General features: G+C 37.2%; 1 protein-coding gene across 1 annotated transcript; it reads left to right on the top strand.

Moving 5' to 3' along the window:
• Positions 1-3,921: 3,921 nt before the first annotated feature.
• Positions 3,922-8,705, top strand: LOC128550164 (uncharacterized). The gene is made up of 6 exons (XM_053528621.1): positions 3,922-4,001; positions 4,155-4,185; positions 4,626-4,864; positions 6,147-6,288; positions 7,959-8,128; positions 8,365-8,705. The coding sequence occupies exons 1-6, from the start codon at positions 3,980-3,982 to the stop codon at positions 8,616-8,618; spliced, it is 858 nt and encodes a 285-aa protein (XP_053384596.1). The 5' UTR covers positions 3,922-3,979; the 3' UTR covers positions 8,619-8,705.
• Positions 8,706-14,342: the final 5,637 nt, after the last annotated feature.

The raw sequence follows: 14,342 nt of genomic DNA, 5'->3' as shown, positions 1-14,342 counted from the left end.
AGGTCAAATCAAAGAAAAACCTTGTGTATGCGATAGAGGCTGTATTTTTCAATTGATCTTCATGAATATTGGTCAGAATGATAACCTTGATGAAATCTAGGCCGAGTTCGAAAATGGGTCATCTCGGGTCAAAAACTAGGTCACTAGGTCAAATCAAAGAAAAACCTTGTGTATGCGATAGAGGCTGTATTTTTCAATTGATCTTCATGAATTTTGGTCAGAATGATTGCCTTGATGAAATCTAGGCCGAGTTCGAAAATGGGTCATCTCGGGTCAAAAACTAGGTCACTAGGTCAAATCAAGGAAAAACCTTGTGTATGCGATAGAGGCTTTATTTTTCAACTGATCTTCATGAAATTTAGCCAGAATGATTACCTTGATAAAATCTAGGCCGAGTTCGAAAATGTTTCATCTGGGGTCAAAAACTAGGTCACTAGGTCAAAGCGAAGAAAAACATTGTGTATGCAATAGAGGATGTAGTTTTCAATTGATCTTCATTAAATTTGGTCTGAGTGATTGCCTTGATGAAATCTAGGTCGAGTTTGAATATGGGTTATCTGAGGTCAAAAACTAGGTCACTAGGTCAAATTAAAGAAAAATCTTGTGTATGCGATAGAGACTGTTTTTTTCAATTGATTTTTATGAAATTTGGTCAGGATGATTGCCTTAATGAAATCTAGGTCGAATTTGAATATGGGTTATCTGAGTTCAAAAACTAGGTCACTTGGTCAAATCAAAGAAAAAACTTGTGTATGCGATAGAGGCTGTATTTTTCAATTGATCTTCATGAATTTTGGTCAGAATGATTGCCTTGATAAAATCTAGGTCGAGTTTGAACATGGGTCATCTAGGGTCAAAAACTTTGTCATATCTAAGAAAATGCTTGTTTTATCGCAAGAGACCAATTTTTTGGTCCAGTCTTAATGAAAATTGGTCAGAATATTTGTTTCCATGAAATCACTAGGTCAAACATGTTTTACACTGTTATGGTGTGTTTCCTAGGTGAGCGACCTAGGGCCATCTTGGCCCTCTTGTTTAAAATTGCGTTAACCTATGATACGTTAGTACCTGTTATAATATCTCAGAATAGATCTCTAATTAATATTACTTATTGCATCAATTGAAATGGCACGCCGTCTATAAAAACGTTAGACAGAAGTAACGCATATCTGGGTGTAAAATCGCAAACATGATTTCACAATTCAGAGCGTGGTGTGAAACAATCATTACAATGAAGTATTACAAAGAGCATGTCTGGTCGAACAAATTTAGCGCTTACTTAGCTCAATGTTAATGTTCGAGCAACACAAGATCAGCATCTAGCTAGATTTGTTTTGTTAGATTTAAAGTCTATGACGTTTTGCGACTTTCCAGCTCTCGCTGGTGGGGGAACACGACAGGTGCCCCTCTGGGCATTATTTTAGTCACGGGCGGGCACCGATCTCCCACGATGTAGTTTCATGACTTCTTCACGTGACACCCTGAGCAGAGATCAACACGCAAGTAATTCAAGCGAGCTTAACCACTAGCACGCTCCGGCTAGTTATTGAATGATAATAGTCTACCTGAGGGAGTCTAGGATTCTTCTAATATCGTTATTACCGGAAAAATGTAAAACAACTAGATGTCGATATGGCTAACATTTTATTGGCTTGGTTTAACGTCACACCGACACAAGCCATTGTGCAGCTTTTCTTGGTCGGGGAAGGTGCCCAAGGTGCCCCTCCAGACATTATTTCATCACGGGCGGGCATTTGGATAGAACCACCGACCTGTCGTAAGCAAGCTGGATGGCTTCCTCACAAGAAGAAGTCTACGTCACAAGAGATACTCTAACCCACATCGGTGGGGGCAAGTGATACGAAGTCGGCGACCTTAACCAATCGGCCCACGGAGGCCCCTGACTAACATTTTAACATCATAGACTGCTGAAACTATATCCTGTAGTTATTCTGTTAGGAGCCCCGCTTAAATTCTTACAGTTAACATCATTAAATACTTTGTATACGTCCGCAATGAAGAGTTAGACCCATATTCATAAAGCAAGGCATCTTATAAGAGAAAAATCACTGCGATAAGAATATAAGATTTTCATATATTTTTTATTTCAATTTAATATCTACAGAATGACTAAAACAATACTAATGTCTTACGGATATTTTGTTTATATAACCTAGATTAAATAAAATAAGCTTGAAAACTTTAATAATGAATAAAATAGAATAAAATCATTTACATTACTCAATTTACTGCTGTTCTTGTAGTCTTCTTTCATCACGCAACACATGTAGCGATAGGCAATGCCCATTTACTGTAAGTGTATGAGGATGCAGCGCCCGACTTGACAAATGAACCACGTGCGGTATTTATTACACGCATATCAGCCTCTGAAATTCATCTCTTTAATAATTTCTTTATGTGATAATAATGTTGCTTATCTCTTCACAACGACAAGGGTACGAACTTTAATTGTATTTACTGAAGGGTATGCGTCTATGAGACAAGCTAACCTTATAACGAAGGACGTTTTATTTCAGTTCACTAGAACCTGGATGAAAGATGCATTTCTGGTCCAAAATGTAAACATACAGAACGCGACATTTTTAGAACATTGATTTTGAAAAGACCCCCGGAGAGGACCCGGTATCCTTATAACATTTACACACCAAAATAGAAATAAAAATAAAAATCTAACGGAAATAATCAGATTGCAAAGAATTCTTTTTGTAAATTGCTAGAGTACCAATAATTTTAGATGCATCAAAACCTATTTAAAATGGGATGCATATTTCCATATTGCAAATCTTTTAACGCTTCTATAAGATTTAGGTGCATGTACATACATGCAGAAGTTTCATAATAAGCCAGGGTTCATAAATAAATCTTTTGTACTTGTTACTATAGTTATTTTGTACCGGTTATTACAGACAGATAGGCAGACGAAAAGACATTGGACAAAATGAAATAATGTAAATCGTCTTAAGAATTTCTATCATTGAATAAAGTAACATGAAAATATCTCTTGCAGGTCAGAATGCACGATTTTAAACTGACAGACGGACGAACGGACAGAATCTTCAACAATGCTTTCTATCTATATATCACGTATCATTTTTTCCATTAAAAAAATATTGCCACAGAAACAGGAATGTTTTGACGCACCAATAAGATGAAGGGACATATATGATCTCCTTATGGCCCCTTTCATCGTACAAAGTTTATAGTGTTCGAAGACCTTAATTGTCGAAATTTTCTCCATGTACTACGCACGTGGTGGACGGATAGCTCAGTGGTTTGCACACTGGCCTTCCAATCCTGAGGTCGTGGGTTCGATCCCCGGCAGCTACTCGGGAATTCTCAGAAACGCTTTTCAGTGTTTCCCACCCAACTATAGGTGTACTGGTCAGGAACCCAGGCAATCCTTCTATCAGTGCCATACACTGGGCACGTTAAAGAATCAGGCTGTCTACTCGCAACGAGCTAGACTAAGTTAGCCGGACAAGCCTGTATCTGATTTCTGATCTCTCTGTCGTGGGTGCTTTGTCCCACTCTGTCCCTCTGGTTAGATCGCTCTGTGTCTGTACTAGTAGAGGATGAATTATGGGGCCTGTGTGGCTGCATTTGAAATATGTAAAGCGCCTTTGAACGTGAAATTGATCATGAAAAGGGCGCTGTATAAATCTGGTATAATAATAATAATAATAATAAACATTGATCGCTGTTGTTTTTGTTAATGTTGTTATTTGTTAATGTTGTTGTTGCCGTTGACGTAATGAATTATCCACACCGTATAGCTTTACTGTTGCTCTTGCAAAAATATTAGGCTGTGATCTTGTCTAAAGTATGTGAAATTATGTTAGTTTATGCAAAGTAGGGCAGTGATATAATATTGATAAGATATATTTGCTTCTATATTTCATAAGATAAGGCATTATACGAGGCACAATTTCCCACACTTTCATAAACTCTTGGAGACAAAATGGATTTCGTTTGGCTTTCAGGTGATCTTATGAAAATATAAAAATTGACACAAAAAAGTGTAACCAAGGCATTTGTAATGTCAAAAATACATCAACACAAATAGTTGTATAACGTGGTGTAACATATTTTTTTTTCTTTTGACGGAAAGTGAAACACGATTATTTTAATTTCAGGACTGTGTATTTTGTGCCTGCCTTTATTTAGGTAAGATCGTTACAATACGAATTATGCTGATTTCTTATAGCGATAATTTCTGCCAATCTCGTCTTGTCGGCGAGCCATAATGAAAGTACGATATTTTACTGTTTCGTTATCTCGTTCTTCGACAAAACGAAAGGACGGTAACTTATATTCGTGTGGCGTGGACAAAAGAACGATATTTTGCTGGTTTTCCGTTTTCTCGTTCTGTCATCATGCTGGTCCATATATCGTCCTCTTGTTCTGTCGTGCTGCATGTGCTCGACCGTTCTGTTTCGTATAAAATGTGCAAATAAGAAATCCTGGAACACGGTCTTATCAAATTCATGTCTTATATTTGAAGAAAAAAAAGGTTTAAACTATTAAATTTTACTTCAAATATATTTCATTTTTTCTGTCGTGATATGCTGTTCCCTGTGGGGTAATAACATGGTTTTCTCGTGCAGTGAAGCAGCACCCGTGTATGGATTTCAAGGAGCATCATCTGCTATCGTTACCGGCCGCACCTTGCACTATGCTGTCCATCTCAAAGAATGCGAAAATCTAAGTGGGCCAAAATCAAGCCCAGTATTCGAAGAGACTTTCGGCGGACATGTTACAATATGGCGGACAATTAATGACCGTGAGATCTCTGAAGTACCTTTTATGGTATTTTTCGATCAAAAGATGCTCTTTGGCGAAACAGGTCAGTCCCTTTTATAACACTAATTATAATTCACATACTTTATGTGTAACAGAAAGAAAAATAAAACAGACCAAAAGCCTGCATACTTGGCATTCTTTTGAACCTTATTCCAGGTATCAGTAAACTATAACATTTGTTTAAAGCACACGTATTAACTGCACTATTTGTAACCATTTTAATATGCTGTTCGAACAACATAATGAGGAAGTTCAGTTCGGAGCAAGTTCAACTCATGACCTAGCGTTAATTATTTTAGAATTACTAAACATACCTTCCTGGTAGAAAAAAAATCAATATTTTATAGCATCTCCCCAGATACCTTTCAAATTTATATCTATGTCATCCCTGTTGAAAAGTGTTGAAAAAGTATATAGTGAGAAGTAAGGAAGAGTGTATGTTATTTAGTAACTCGAAATTTCGAGTTTACTATGTCGAAATTTCTAGTTAATATCCCGAAATTTCTAGTTACGTATCTCAGAATTTCGAGTTACTAAGTCGAAATTTCAAGTTACGAAGTCGAAATTTCAAGTTACTAAGTCGAAATTTCGACTTCGTATCTTGCCCTTTTATCCGCAAAATGTGAACGTTTGTCCGTCTGTCAAGTGCCAAAAATGTAATGGACGTCTTTTGACTCTTCGACGTGGAATCATCTATCTACACATCCATATATTGTACCCAACATATAGTGACTTAAACATATACTACCATACATCAATGTATGACCTACCCCATAGCCTCTTGAGCTACTCCAGATTTCAAACTGTATCCAGGATATATACCTTCATTTACATGTATAGTATGTTCAGGTGGTAGGGGCTCGAACTAGGTCGAAAAACTTCCAGATATGGTCAAAATAGTGAAATATTCTAATTTTGAATACTTCCCGGTCACCTTCTATGACCTCGCCTCAAAATCTAGATCTACCCAGGTACCCAGCCTTGGTCAGATTCATTACTATCCGTTCATGTAGGGTATGTCTATATTTCCTTGCCATATGGGCTCAAACTAGGTCGAAATCTTCCAGACTTAAACATGGTTTAAATAGTTATCAGCAAACGCTGCCCGGTCATCTTAATCATATGACCCTGCAGGGCTACCCGATGGATACACCAGGTACCTAATCTTGGCCAGGATTTATACATCAACGTAAACTATTGTAGTTAGTAACTCGAAATTTAAACTTAGTAATTCGAAATTTCGAGTTAATAAATAACATACACGTGGTACTAATGCTCTTCCATAGAGAAACCTTAAACAATAACGGTATTTGTCGCATACGCAGGTAAACTATCCCAATTGGTGAGAGAAGTGGAAGTATGGGGTAACGACACGGCCATTGTCAGGACGGTCGAGTACTCTACAGACTATTCCAAAGTCATATCAGTGGAAAAACATCAATGCACGTTGTCCTCGGCAAACAAAACGTAAACCTGTTTAAAACATTTTTTCTGCATTATCAAATAAATATTCCTCTACAGTAATATTCTTCTACAGTAATTTAGCTTCATAGTTTATTGTTAACCACGTATATAACACTTTTGGAGAGCCAAACATGGTGTTTATTTGCAGGATCTCTTTATTCACAAACTAAAATTGTAAAATGAAACTAATGGTCTAAGACAGAGCATCGTGATTTCTAATGTAAGGTGATCTTTTGCACAGGTGTCAGTGTCTTTACTGGTAAGAAATTAAGGATCCAAGCTGCCTTTCAAGAAATTTCTTCTTTTTTGTTTCTTGTCAAGCCTGCTTGCACCGGTGAGCTCGACGTAGTCGCCTAAACATGCGGAATGGCGGTTTGTTGTATAGACGTTTGCATTGGTCCGTCCGTCCGTTTTTGACCGTGCATTATTTTGAAACGCATGGAGCAATCTCTTTCTATATTTAGCACAAAGCTTTACCTCAATAAGACCGAGTGTCGCGTACAATCTCCAGGCCCAAGATTAAGGTCTCACGTAGGGTCAAAGGTTCTTTTAAAGATTGTCTAGATGTATCTTTGACATGTAATGGGCCATCTTACTTATATTTGGCAGAAATGTTTGTCTCAATCAGATGGATTATCGCGCGCAAACACCAGGTCTCTATGTCAAAGGCAAAGGTCACGCGTTAGGTCAACGGTAATGTCAGGTCTTGTCAAGGCCATAACTTTGATATGCATAGGCATTTTTTCAGTTGGTAATCCTATCTCAATCGTCGAAGTCACACTTAGGGTCAAAGGTCATGCCAGAGCTTATCAATTTTGTAGATTTGACATGCATAAAGCAATTTTTTACTTGGTATTAACGTTTGCTTCAGTGAGATGGAGAGTTGCGCTTAAACCTTAGACACCTATCTAATAGGTTAAGGTCACACATAGTGGTCAGATGTCAACTTAGAGCCTGTTCGGACTGTAACTTAGACATAGGGCAATCATTTTGTTAATTGATAGAACTATTTTCTCAGTGAGACAAAGTGTCAAGTACAAACTTCAGGTCCCTTTCTCAAAATTCAAGGTCACACTCTGGATTAAAGGCCGTCTGAGATTTGGTGAGATCATGCCATTGACATTTATTGAACAATAATTTTTCAGTTGGTAGCAATAGCAATAAAACAGACGCATGCCTCTATCTCCGAGGACAATGTCACATTAAGGGATCAAAGGCCATGTCAGATCTTGTCGGTGCTGTAACTTTCACTTGTATTGGACTTTTTATTGGCTGAAATGTTTGAGTCAATGAGACCGTTTGTTAACAATTAACAGGCCTGTCATCGTCGGTCTTTGGGCATCAATATTCTATCTTTTACTGGGTCTAAATCTGCACGGACACAATTATGGTCATATGGTAAACTTTCCCTCTCCAACACACGGGCAGTCACATGGGTAGAACAACCAGCCTTTCGCATGCCTGCTAATATACAAAACGGAGTCGATGGGCGACCTTTATCAAACGTTAACACGTTTTAAATAATCACACCTTTTGGAAATGAAGTACGAAAGGGTAGAAAACTTTCACCTTTTAAAACTCTACCACCAAACGACTCGAAACATTAACGGTATCCTTTCAGATGTCAACAAAATTATTGTAGATCATTTTAAGTGTCCTAATATATTTTTCAGTGGTAATATAGATTTCCAAACATCCGAAACCGCGCCTGACCGCCTTCACAGTTTCGACGAGATACTGGAGGCCCTGGAAGGCGGAAGATATGTACATTTCCAGGCAATGACTTTCATATGTATGGGTGGACGAGAACACTCTTTCTCTAACTTAGGTGGCCGCATTCCAAGTAAGACATAACTTTCATTGTCCCTTTTGTGAACATTCCTAAAGCACCTTTCCTCATATGGCCGTATCTCTATTGTATTTTGCCTAGTGTAAAATTATTAGTGAGTTTGCATATTTATATTAGAATCTACTGTAGGCTTTTATATAGATTCTATTTGAAGAATTTGATAACCTAAACTTGACTAGCTTTTCGACAATTGCCAGAGTTTCGATAATAACTTTCCATGACTTTTTTAGACTACGAAATGAAAATGGAGGATGGTGCTGTACATGGCGTGCGAAGTTCAGTACAGCAGACGGTACACTACGATGCAAGAACCGATACGCACGTGCGTGACGTCATCAATTTAAGACTATTTGATAACCGTACGGTGGAGATTATCGACGTTCGTGGTCGGCCTTTGTACGAGGATTTTGTCCACGAGCACGTGTCATACTGCACACTCGAGACTGGAATGCCTGGCGGCACGTTCAATGCTTTTGCTAACTAAGCATAAGATGCATTTCTTGAAAGTGAAAATTCTGTAATATATGACCCATCCTATGATATACTTAAATAAAGGAGTCATGAAAATCTGCGTTATTCTGTTTAGTAGATCAATTCCTTTACTAATGAACATCCAATTACGTTTGCGTATGCAGTCATAACATAATATTCTGCTAGCTAATAATGACGTAATGCGTTGTCGTTGTTGCTGTTGTTGCAGACGCTTAATTTATCGTTTGGTAACGATGACGATAAATAAATGCGTTACAACGTTTGTGAAAATATCAAGGCTTCTTTCAACAAAACTACTTTCTTCATTGCCATGTGATCCTGTGCATGCAACAGAGAGCTAAGAGTGTTAGTCCAGTAAAATGATGTAAAAATACTTCAGAAAATGGGAAAAGCACAAAACTTGGTACATAACTACTTTAGGGCAAAACACTAAAAATGAGCATGAGACCCACTCCAAAAAATCCAATATGGCCGAAAAATCCAAGATGGCCGCCATGCATGTATATATTTTCAGAAATACCTAATATTATCTATAAAACTTCTATAGACACTTACAGTCATCAGTATAATTAGCTAAAATCACCTGTTTGAATAAATTCAAACATATTATATTAACAAAAATACCTCTATTCCAACAAAAAATGAAAAAAAGTTGTGTCCCTTGGATGAATTTTGCTATTAAGCAGAAGAAAAGTCAGAATGCATTTATGTGAGTCAAAATAAAGTATATAATGGTAACTGGCATATCAAGAATGTTTAAAATGGCAACAGTCCTGTGCAGAACTTTACAACAATTGTAAATTATTATAATACATTCGAACTTCGTTAACTGGAACCCGTCAGGACCGACAAAATATTTTCTAGTTATCGGTAGTTTGAGTGATCAAAGAATATATTATAAAAGAACTAGATTGGGACCTGAAAATAGATTCAAATGAAGGATGGTGTTCCAATTATCAGAGTTTGAGCGAACGAGGTTTGTCTGTAGTGTGTATTAGTGAATAAATGACATGTGTTTCACTTTGTCATTAGTTTTCGCGACTCAAAATTTGTTAGTGTTGCTGTATTCATTTCAATTTATTTACACTAAGAGAACTTATGGCACTTAATTCATTCATTAACTTTTAGTATAGACAACACACACTGTTCTTGAAAAGACCATAGTAACAAATTACATGCTGCCTAGTCAGAGACCCATACATAGTAGTTTGTCTTTGGGAAAAAGAATGTCCCCTGGCCGTTTGCGCTATCAGCATAAGTCAACTAAATGCAGTTTCTTACTATTCCTTAGTCGAACACACGTCAGATTGCACTTCTCGCTTACCATGCTTTAACCATGCGCTTATCACCTTCTCACTGCGTTCGTCCGCTACATATAAAAACTACGCCACGTGCCTCTTTTTCATTCCTTCTGCAAGTTATATTGTGTCCGCATCTACACTCAACAATAATCAAATACAATATACGAAAACCCCTCCCTTCACCCCAAAGAAATCAGAGCAGTCTTATAGAGAGGCCGTGGTGGAAAAAGCAAAGGCAGCATGAAGGGTATACGAAGGTCCAGAAGTCCGATACAAGCTGCTTGTGCTGCTGAGTCCGTGATTATGTGGTAATTTTTGATGATGTGCGATCATACCCATTGCTGGTTGAAAATAAAGTGATGTGGAAGTGGATCCAGTTTCATACTCAATTCTTAGAATCTGAAACAAACACGGTGAGAACCTGCTGCAAACGTGCCATAGACATGTTAAGCACCGAAAGAACATATTGATAACCTAATGCGGTATTCTACAACGTGGCATGGACGTAGCATGGTCATAGCACACAAGCGTAGATAAGTCGTAGTGAGAACTCCATTGACGTAGTAAGAACGCAATGACAACCCAGTGACAGCGCAATGAGCACGCCATGCAGTCTTTCCCGTCCGCACCACGCTTGTACTATGTCCTACTAGGTTTTAGTTACATCATAAATTATTACTACGTCCTTATTAAGGATAACATGGTGTAATATCCATATTTTATATCTTGTAACTGGATGGTTATATTTAAATGAAATTTGGTCACTTTAAAGACATTCAAAATTAAAAACTTTTCACCGAGGGATTTTTCAAATTTTATTATTTTTGGGGGAGATAATCGGTATTGAAGTTAACATTGATGCCTATGGAAAATATATAATTTCTTTGATTACGAGAATCTGAACTTGAGTTTCGAGAAAATTTTGCGGTAGAAAGCTGCATTATATGATTCTGATACAAATATCAAAAAGAAATCTAAAATTCCCCTCAGGGAAAAGGAGAAAATCATTTTTTTCTATTTTTCAGGGGAGATAACTCATGAAAAACCAAAATTATCAGGGGATGTAATCTAAAGGAAATTGTTGAGAACTTCTGTCACTATATAACTGTCTAGCACCTTATCAATGTTTGAAATTTTTAGTTTTGTACACATGTGAAATTGAGATTACTACTTTATTAAAGTTCTTCCTGCTTCCTGATTCGACCACGTCCTCATTACTTTTGTTTTGAACATGTCCAAAGTTCGACCGTGTCCTCCACACTCGTGGGAACCATAATTATCATGTTCTTATCGGTGTCTACTGTATCCCTTCTGCATTGTACAAGTTCTTACTGCGTCCTGTCAGTTTTTAGGACGTAGTGGGAACGTGGCTGAGTGTGATGGGGGTATAAATTAGGAGCAGAATCTATCATTTCCACACAAAAATGTGCTCTAATATCTATTTCTGGACATTTTTACTGAAATTAAAATATATTATATAAGTACATATTAAATGTGAGTACTTGAGGATTTATCTAAACAGCACATGTATTCGAAACACAATTTTAATACCAATTTACTAGTTTTAAGACAACAACTAATATCTATTTACCATTTGTAAGGTTATGTCATTGCCCGTTAAGCAGTCAAATGTATGAATAACACTGTCTTGTCAAACAAATCTAACCAGTACAGCTCGCGCTTATTGGTGAATCAAGCTTTTAAATGCATTTTCTACACCTTCCTGCAAACAAACTGTTCATGTAATATTTCTGTGATATAGATGGAGGCTTTCGATACTCTACTTTACAACAAAATATGTCAAGTAACTGATCAACCATCTGTTCACACAAAGATTAGGGCTATAGTGTGCATTCCTGCATCGTCTGCACATATGGGGGTCAGGTGTTCTATCACTTTCCTAAAATTCCAAGTCAAGATGAATAAGGCTGACCAGAGGTATCTTTGATAAATTGGAACCTTTCTGGTAGTTTTTGCCTCAAGTACCTGAGTCTCGTACCAATAGTTCCTCAAGTGCATTTGCAACCTAGATAAAGGCTGTCGAGGAAGATTAACTTGTCAAAAGTGCTAAAATGCTCTGCACTGCCTTATGCAGATTTACTAAAGTTGTCGGCAATTTTGTGCTTGTGTGTACTGACACGAGTATCTGGCATGTACCTTATTTCAGATTTCAGCTCACTGTGCATAGTAATATATTTCACAGAATAGTTACTAAGTGTTGTCCGTGAAAGCAACTTTAATATTTTCAGCCTTACTTTTCTTTGTTACACAGTTAGCATTACATAATTAATGATTATGTTATCAATTCATTATGCAGATATTGTGACTTCGGGTGCATAATAAGGAACATTGTTTCATTTGATCCTACTAGCCCGTCGCTATAATCTATTCTTGCATTTTGAAGTCCCAAACCGAAATGGGTAGTTGTCATACTTGGTTCATATGAACTACAATTCTATATAGAAACTAAGTTGATTGACCTTCACATTCTCCATATTACCTACCATCTATAAGCAAGGTTTCATAAAGAAGTCTTTTGAATTTTCACTTTTGAAGTTATTGAAGAATCCGCTATTTGCGAATGATGGACGGACAAACAGACAGACAAAATGATGTACAAAAGGAGAAAATAAGATAACAAGCATGTTTTCAATTTTTCCTCCTATCTATGTACATTCTTGCATAAAAACTACTTTTTTCACTGGATCCGCCCATGTATTAACGGGAGAAAAATCGTGTGCAAACAAGGCAATTCACGTGCTGTTAATACCCGATTTTTATTTTTGAAATACTTTCCCAGGGACGTATATGTAATTCTGCGCAGATTGACATTCGGTATCTGCGCCTTGTTTCTTTCGTAAAGACCTCTCCTTGAAGCATTAAAGATGCAATCTAAACCATAGAATGTTTTACTGTATCAGTAACTAACGCCAAATGCGCTGCCCCTAACACTGTTCGTGCTCGTTCCTTCCCTTGTTTACTCCCCTTTTAGAACACGGCGTCAATTCAGATTTTGTAGACAGCCGTGAATGTTAAAGAATCGCGTGTTTACCTGTACGATTCTTTGTTTTTAGGAATCATATTTATGATTTTGGTAAGTATCAGTCGGTATGTATTTATCTAATTTCTCAAAGAATTTATATAAACAGCTTGGAAGCACAGGCACCAGTATCGGACCTGGGACAAAACTATGTTTGTTTTCATCCTAAATGAGTTCAAACTGAAAAATATGTAGTGAAATATGAGCCCCCTTCAAAATATACATATGTCTACAGTCTCTTTGGACTCCTCTTATGGTCCTTGCTCAAGTTGTTCAAATAATTCCACATAGCCACTTTTACTAGCCGCCAAAATTCTAAAACACAGGAGAAAAAACATCTTCTCCTCAAAAAAAAAAAAAAAAAAAAAACTCATGTGGCCGAACTTCACCAAATTAAGTTTGTAACATCCTGGTATGGACCTCTCTAAAGATTTTGTTTTGTCTCTTTTAGGGGCGGGCTATCTAAACGTAGAAAAATCTTTAATTGACTTCTTCCAATTAACCACTGCAGGGATCTTCACGAAACTTGTTCTGTAGCATCCTTGTATAACCCTATGAACCTCGCTTAGTGTTTTTCAAATTATACTGCCTGACCCCTGTTTTGGTCTGCCAGAGCTAAGGTTAATCCCTTTCTTTTTTTTTTCTTTTTTTTTTTGTTCAAATGGTGGCACTTAACCCCTTATAATGGCTGTCAGAACTAAAAACAGAAACTCATTTCAACAACTGCTGTTATGAACCACTTGATTTAATCTTCATCAGACTGGATCCTCTCTCAAGCTAAAAGACTTGGTCTTGAACAACTTAATGGATTTCCAGTAGACTTAGTTTATAGAATCCCCTAGTTTTGTTCAACTGGTTGTGCTTGGCCTCTTTCTGGCTGCACTTGGGTACTTTCTGGTCTACTTGTTTTTCCAGGAAGCGGACTCGAGAGTGGTTCCAATTAGCTTGAAGCTTTCATCACAATCGAGCTAAAATAAATTAGTATAAACAAATAAAGAAAATCATTTTAACACCTTCTCATGAACCGTGTGATTAAATTTTCAACTTGACTGAACTGGAATTAATTCAAATAGACTTTAAGAAAACATATATAATCCTACACATGGTTTTACCATTCATGATAAAGTGTGATACACATACAAGGTCAAACAGTCAAGGTCAGATGAACAACATAAGGCCATCTTGTTACTCAAAAAGTTCAGCTGAAGGGTGCCGCACAGTCGTTGTTAACATCAACGGTTGACAGCAACACCTGGCATTTCTTTTTTGATTTTGTCAAATATTGCTATTAATGTTTTTTTTTCTTGTTTATTATAATCTCAGATGTGGGTGCTATATTGGAACCACGCATGTCCATCCGTGATACGTGTCTGCT

Source organism: Mercenaria mercenaria, chromosome 17 (assembly GCF_021730395.1).
Source record: "Mercenaria mercenaria strain notata chromosome 17, MADL_Memer_1, whole genome shotgun sequence".
NCBI classification, from domain to species: Eukaryota; Metazoa; Mollusca; class Bivalvia; order Venerida; family Veneridae; genus Mercenaria; species Mercenaria mercenaria.
This window is presented reverse-complemented; position numbering and strand designations above follow the sequence as displayed.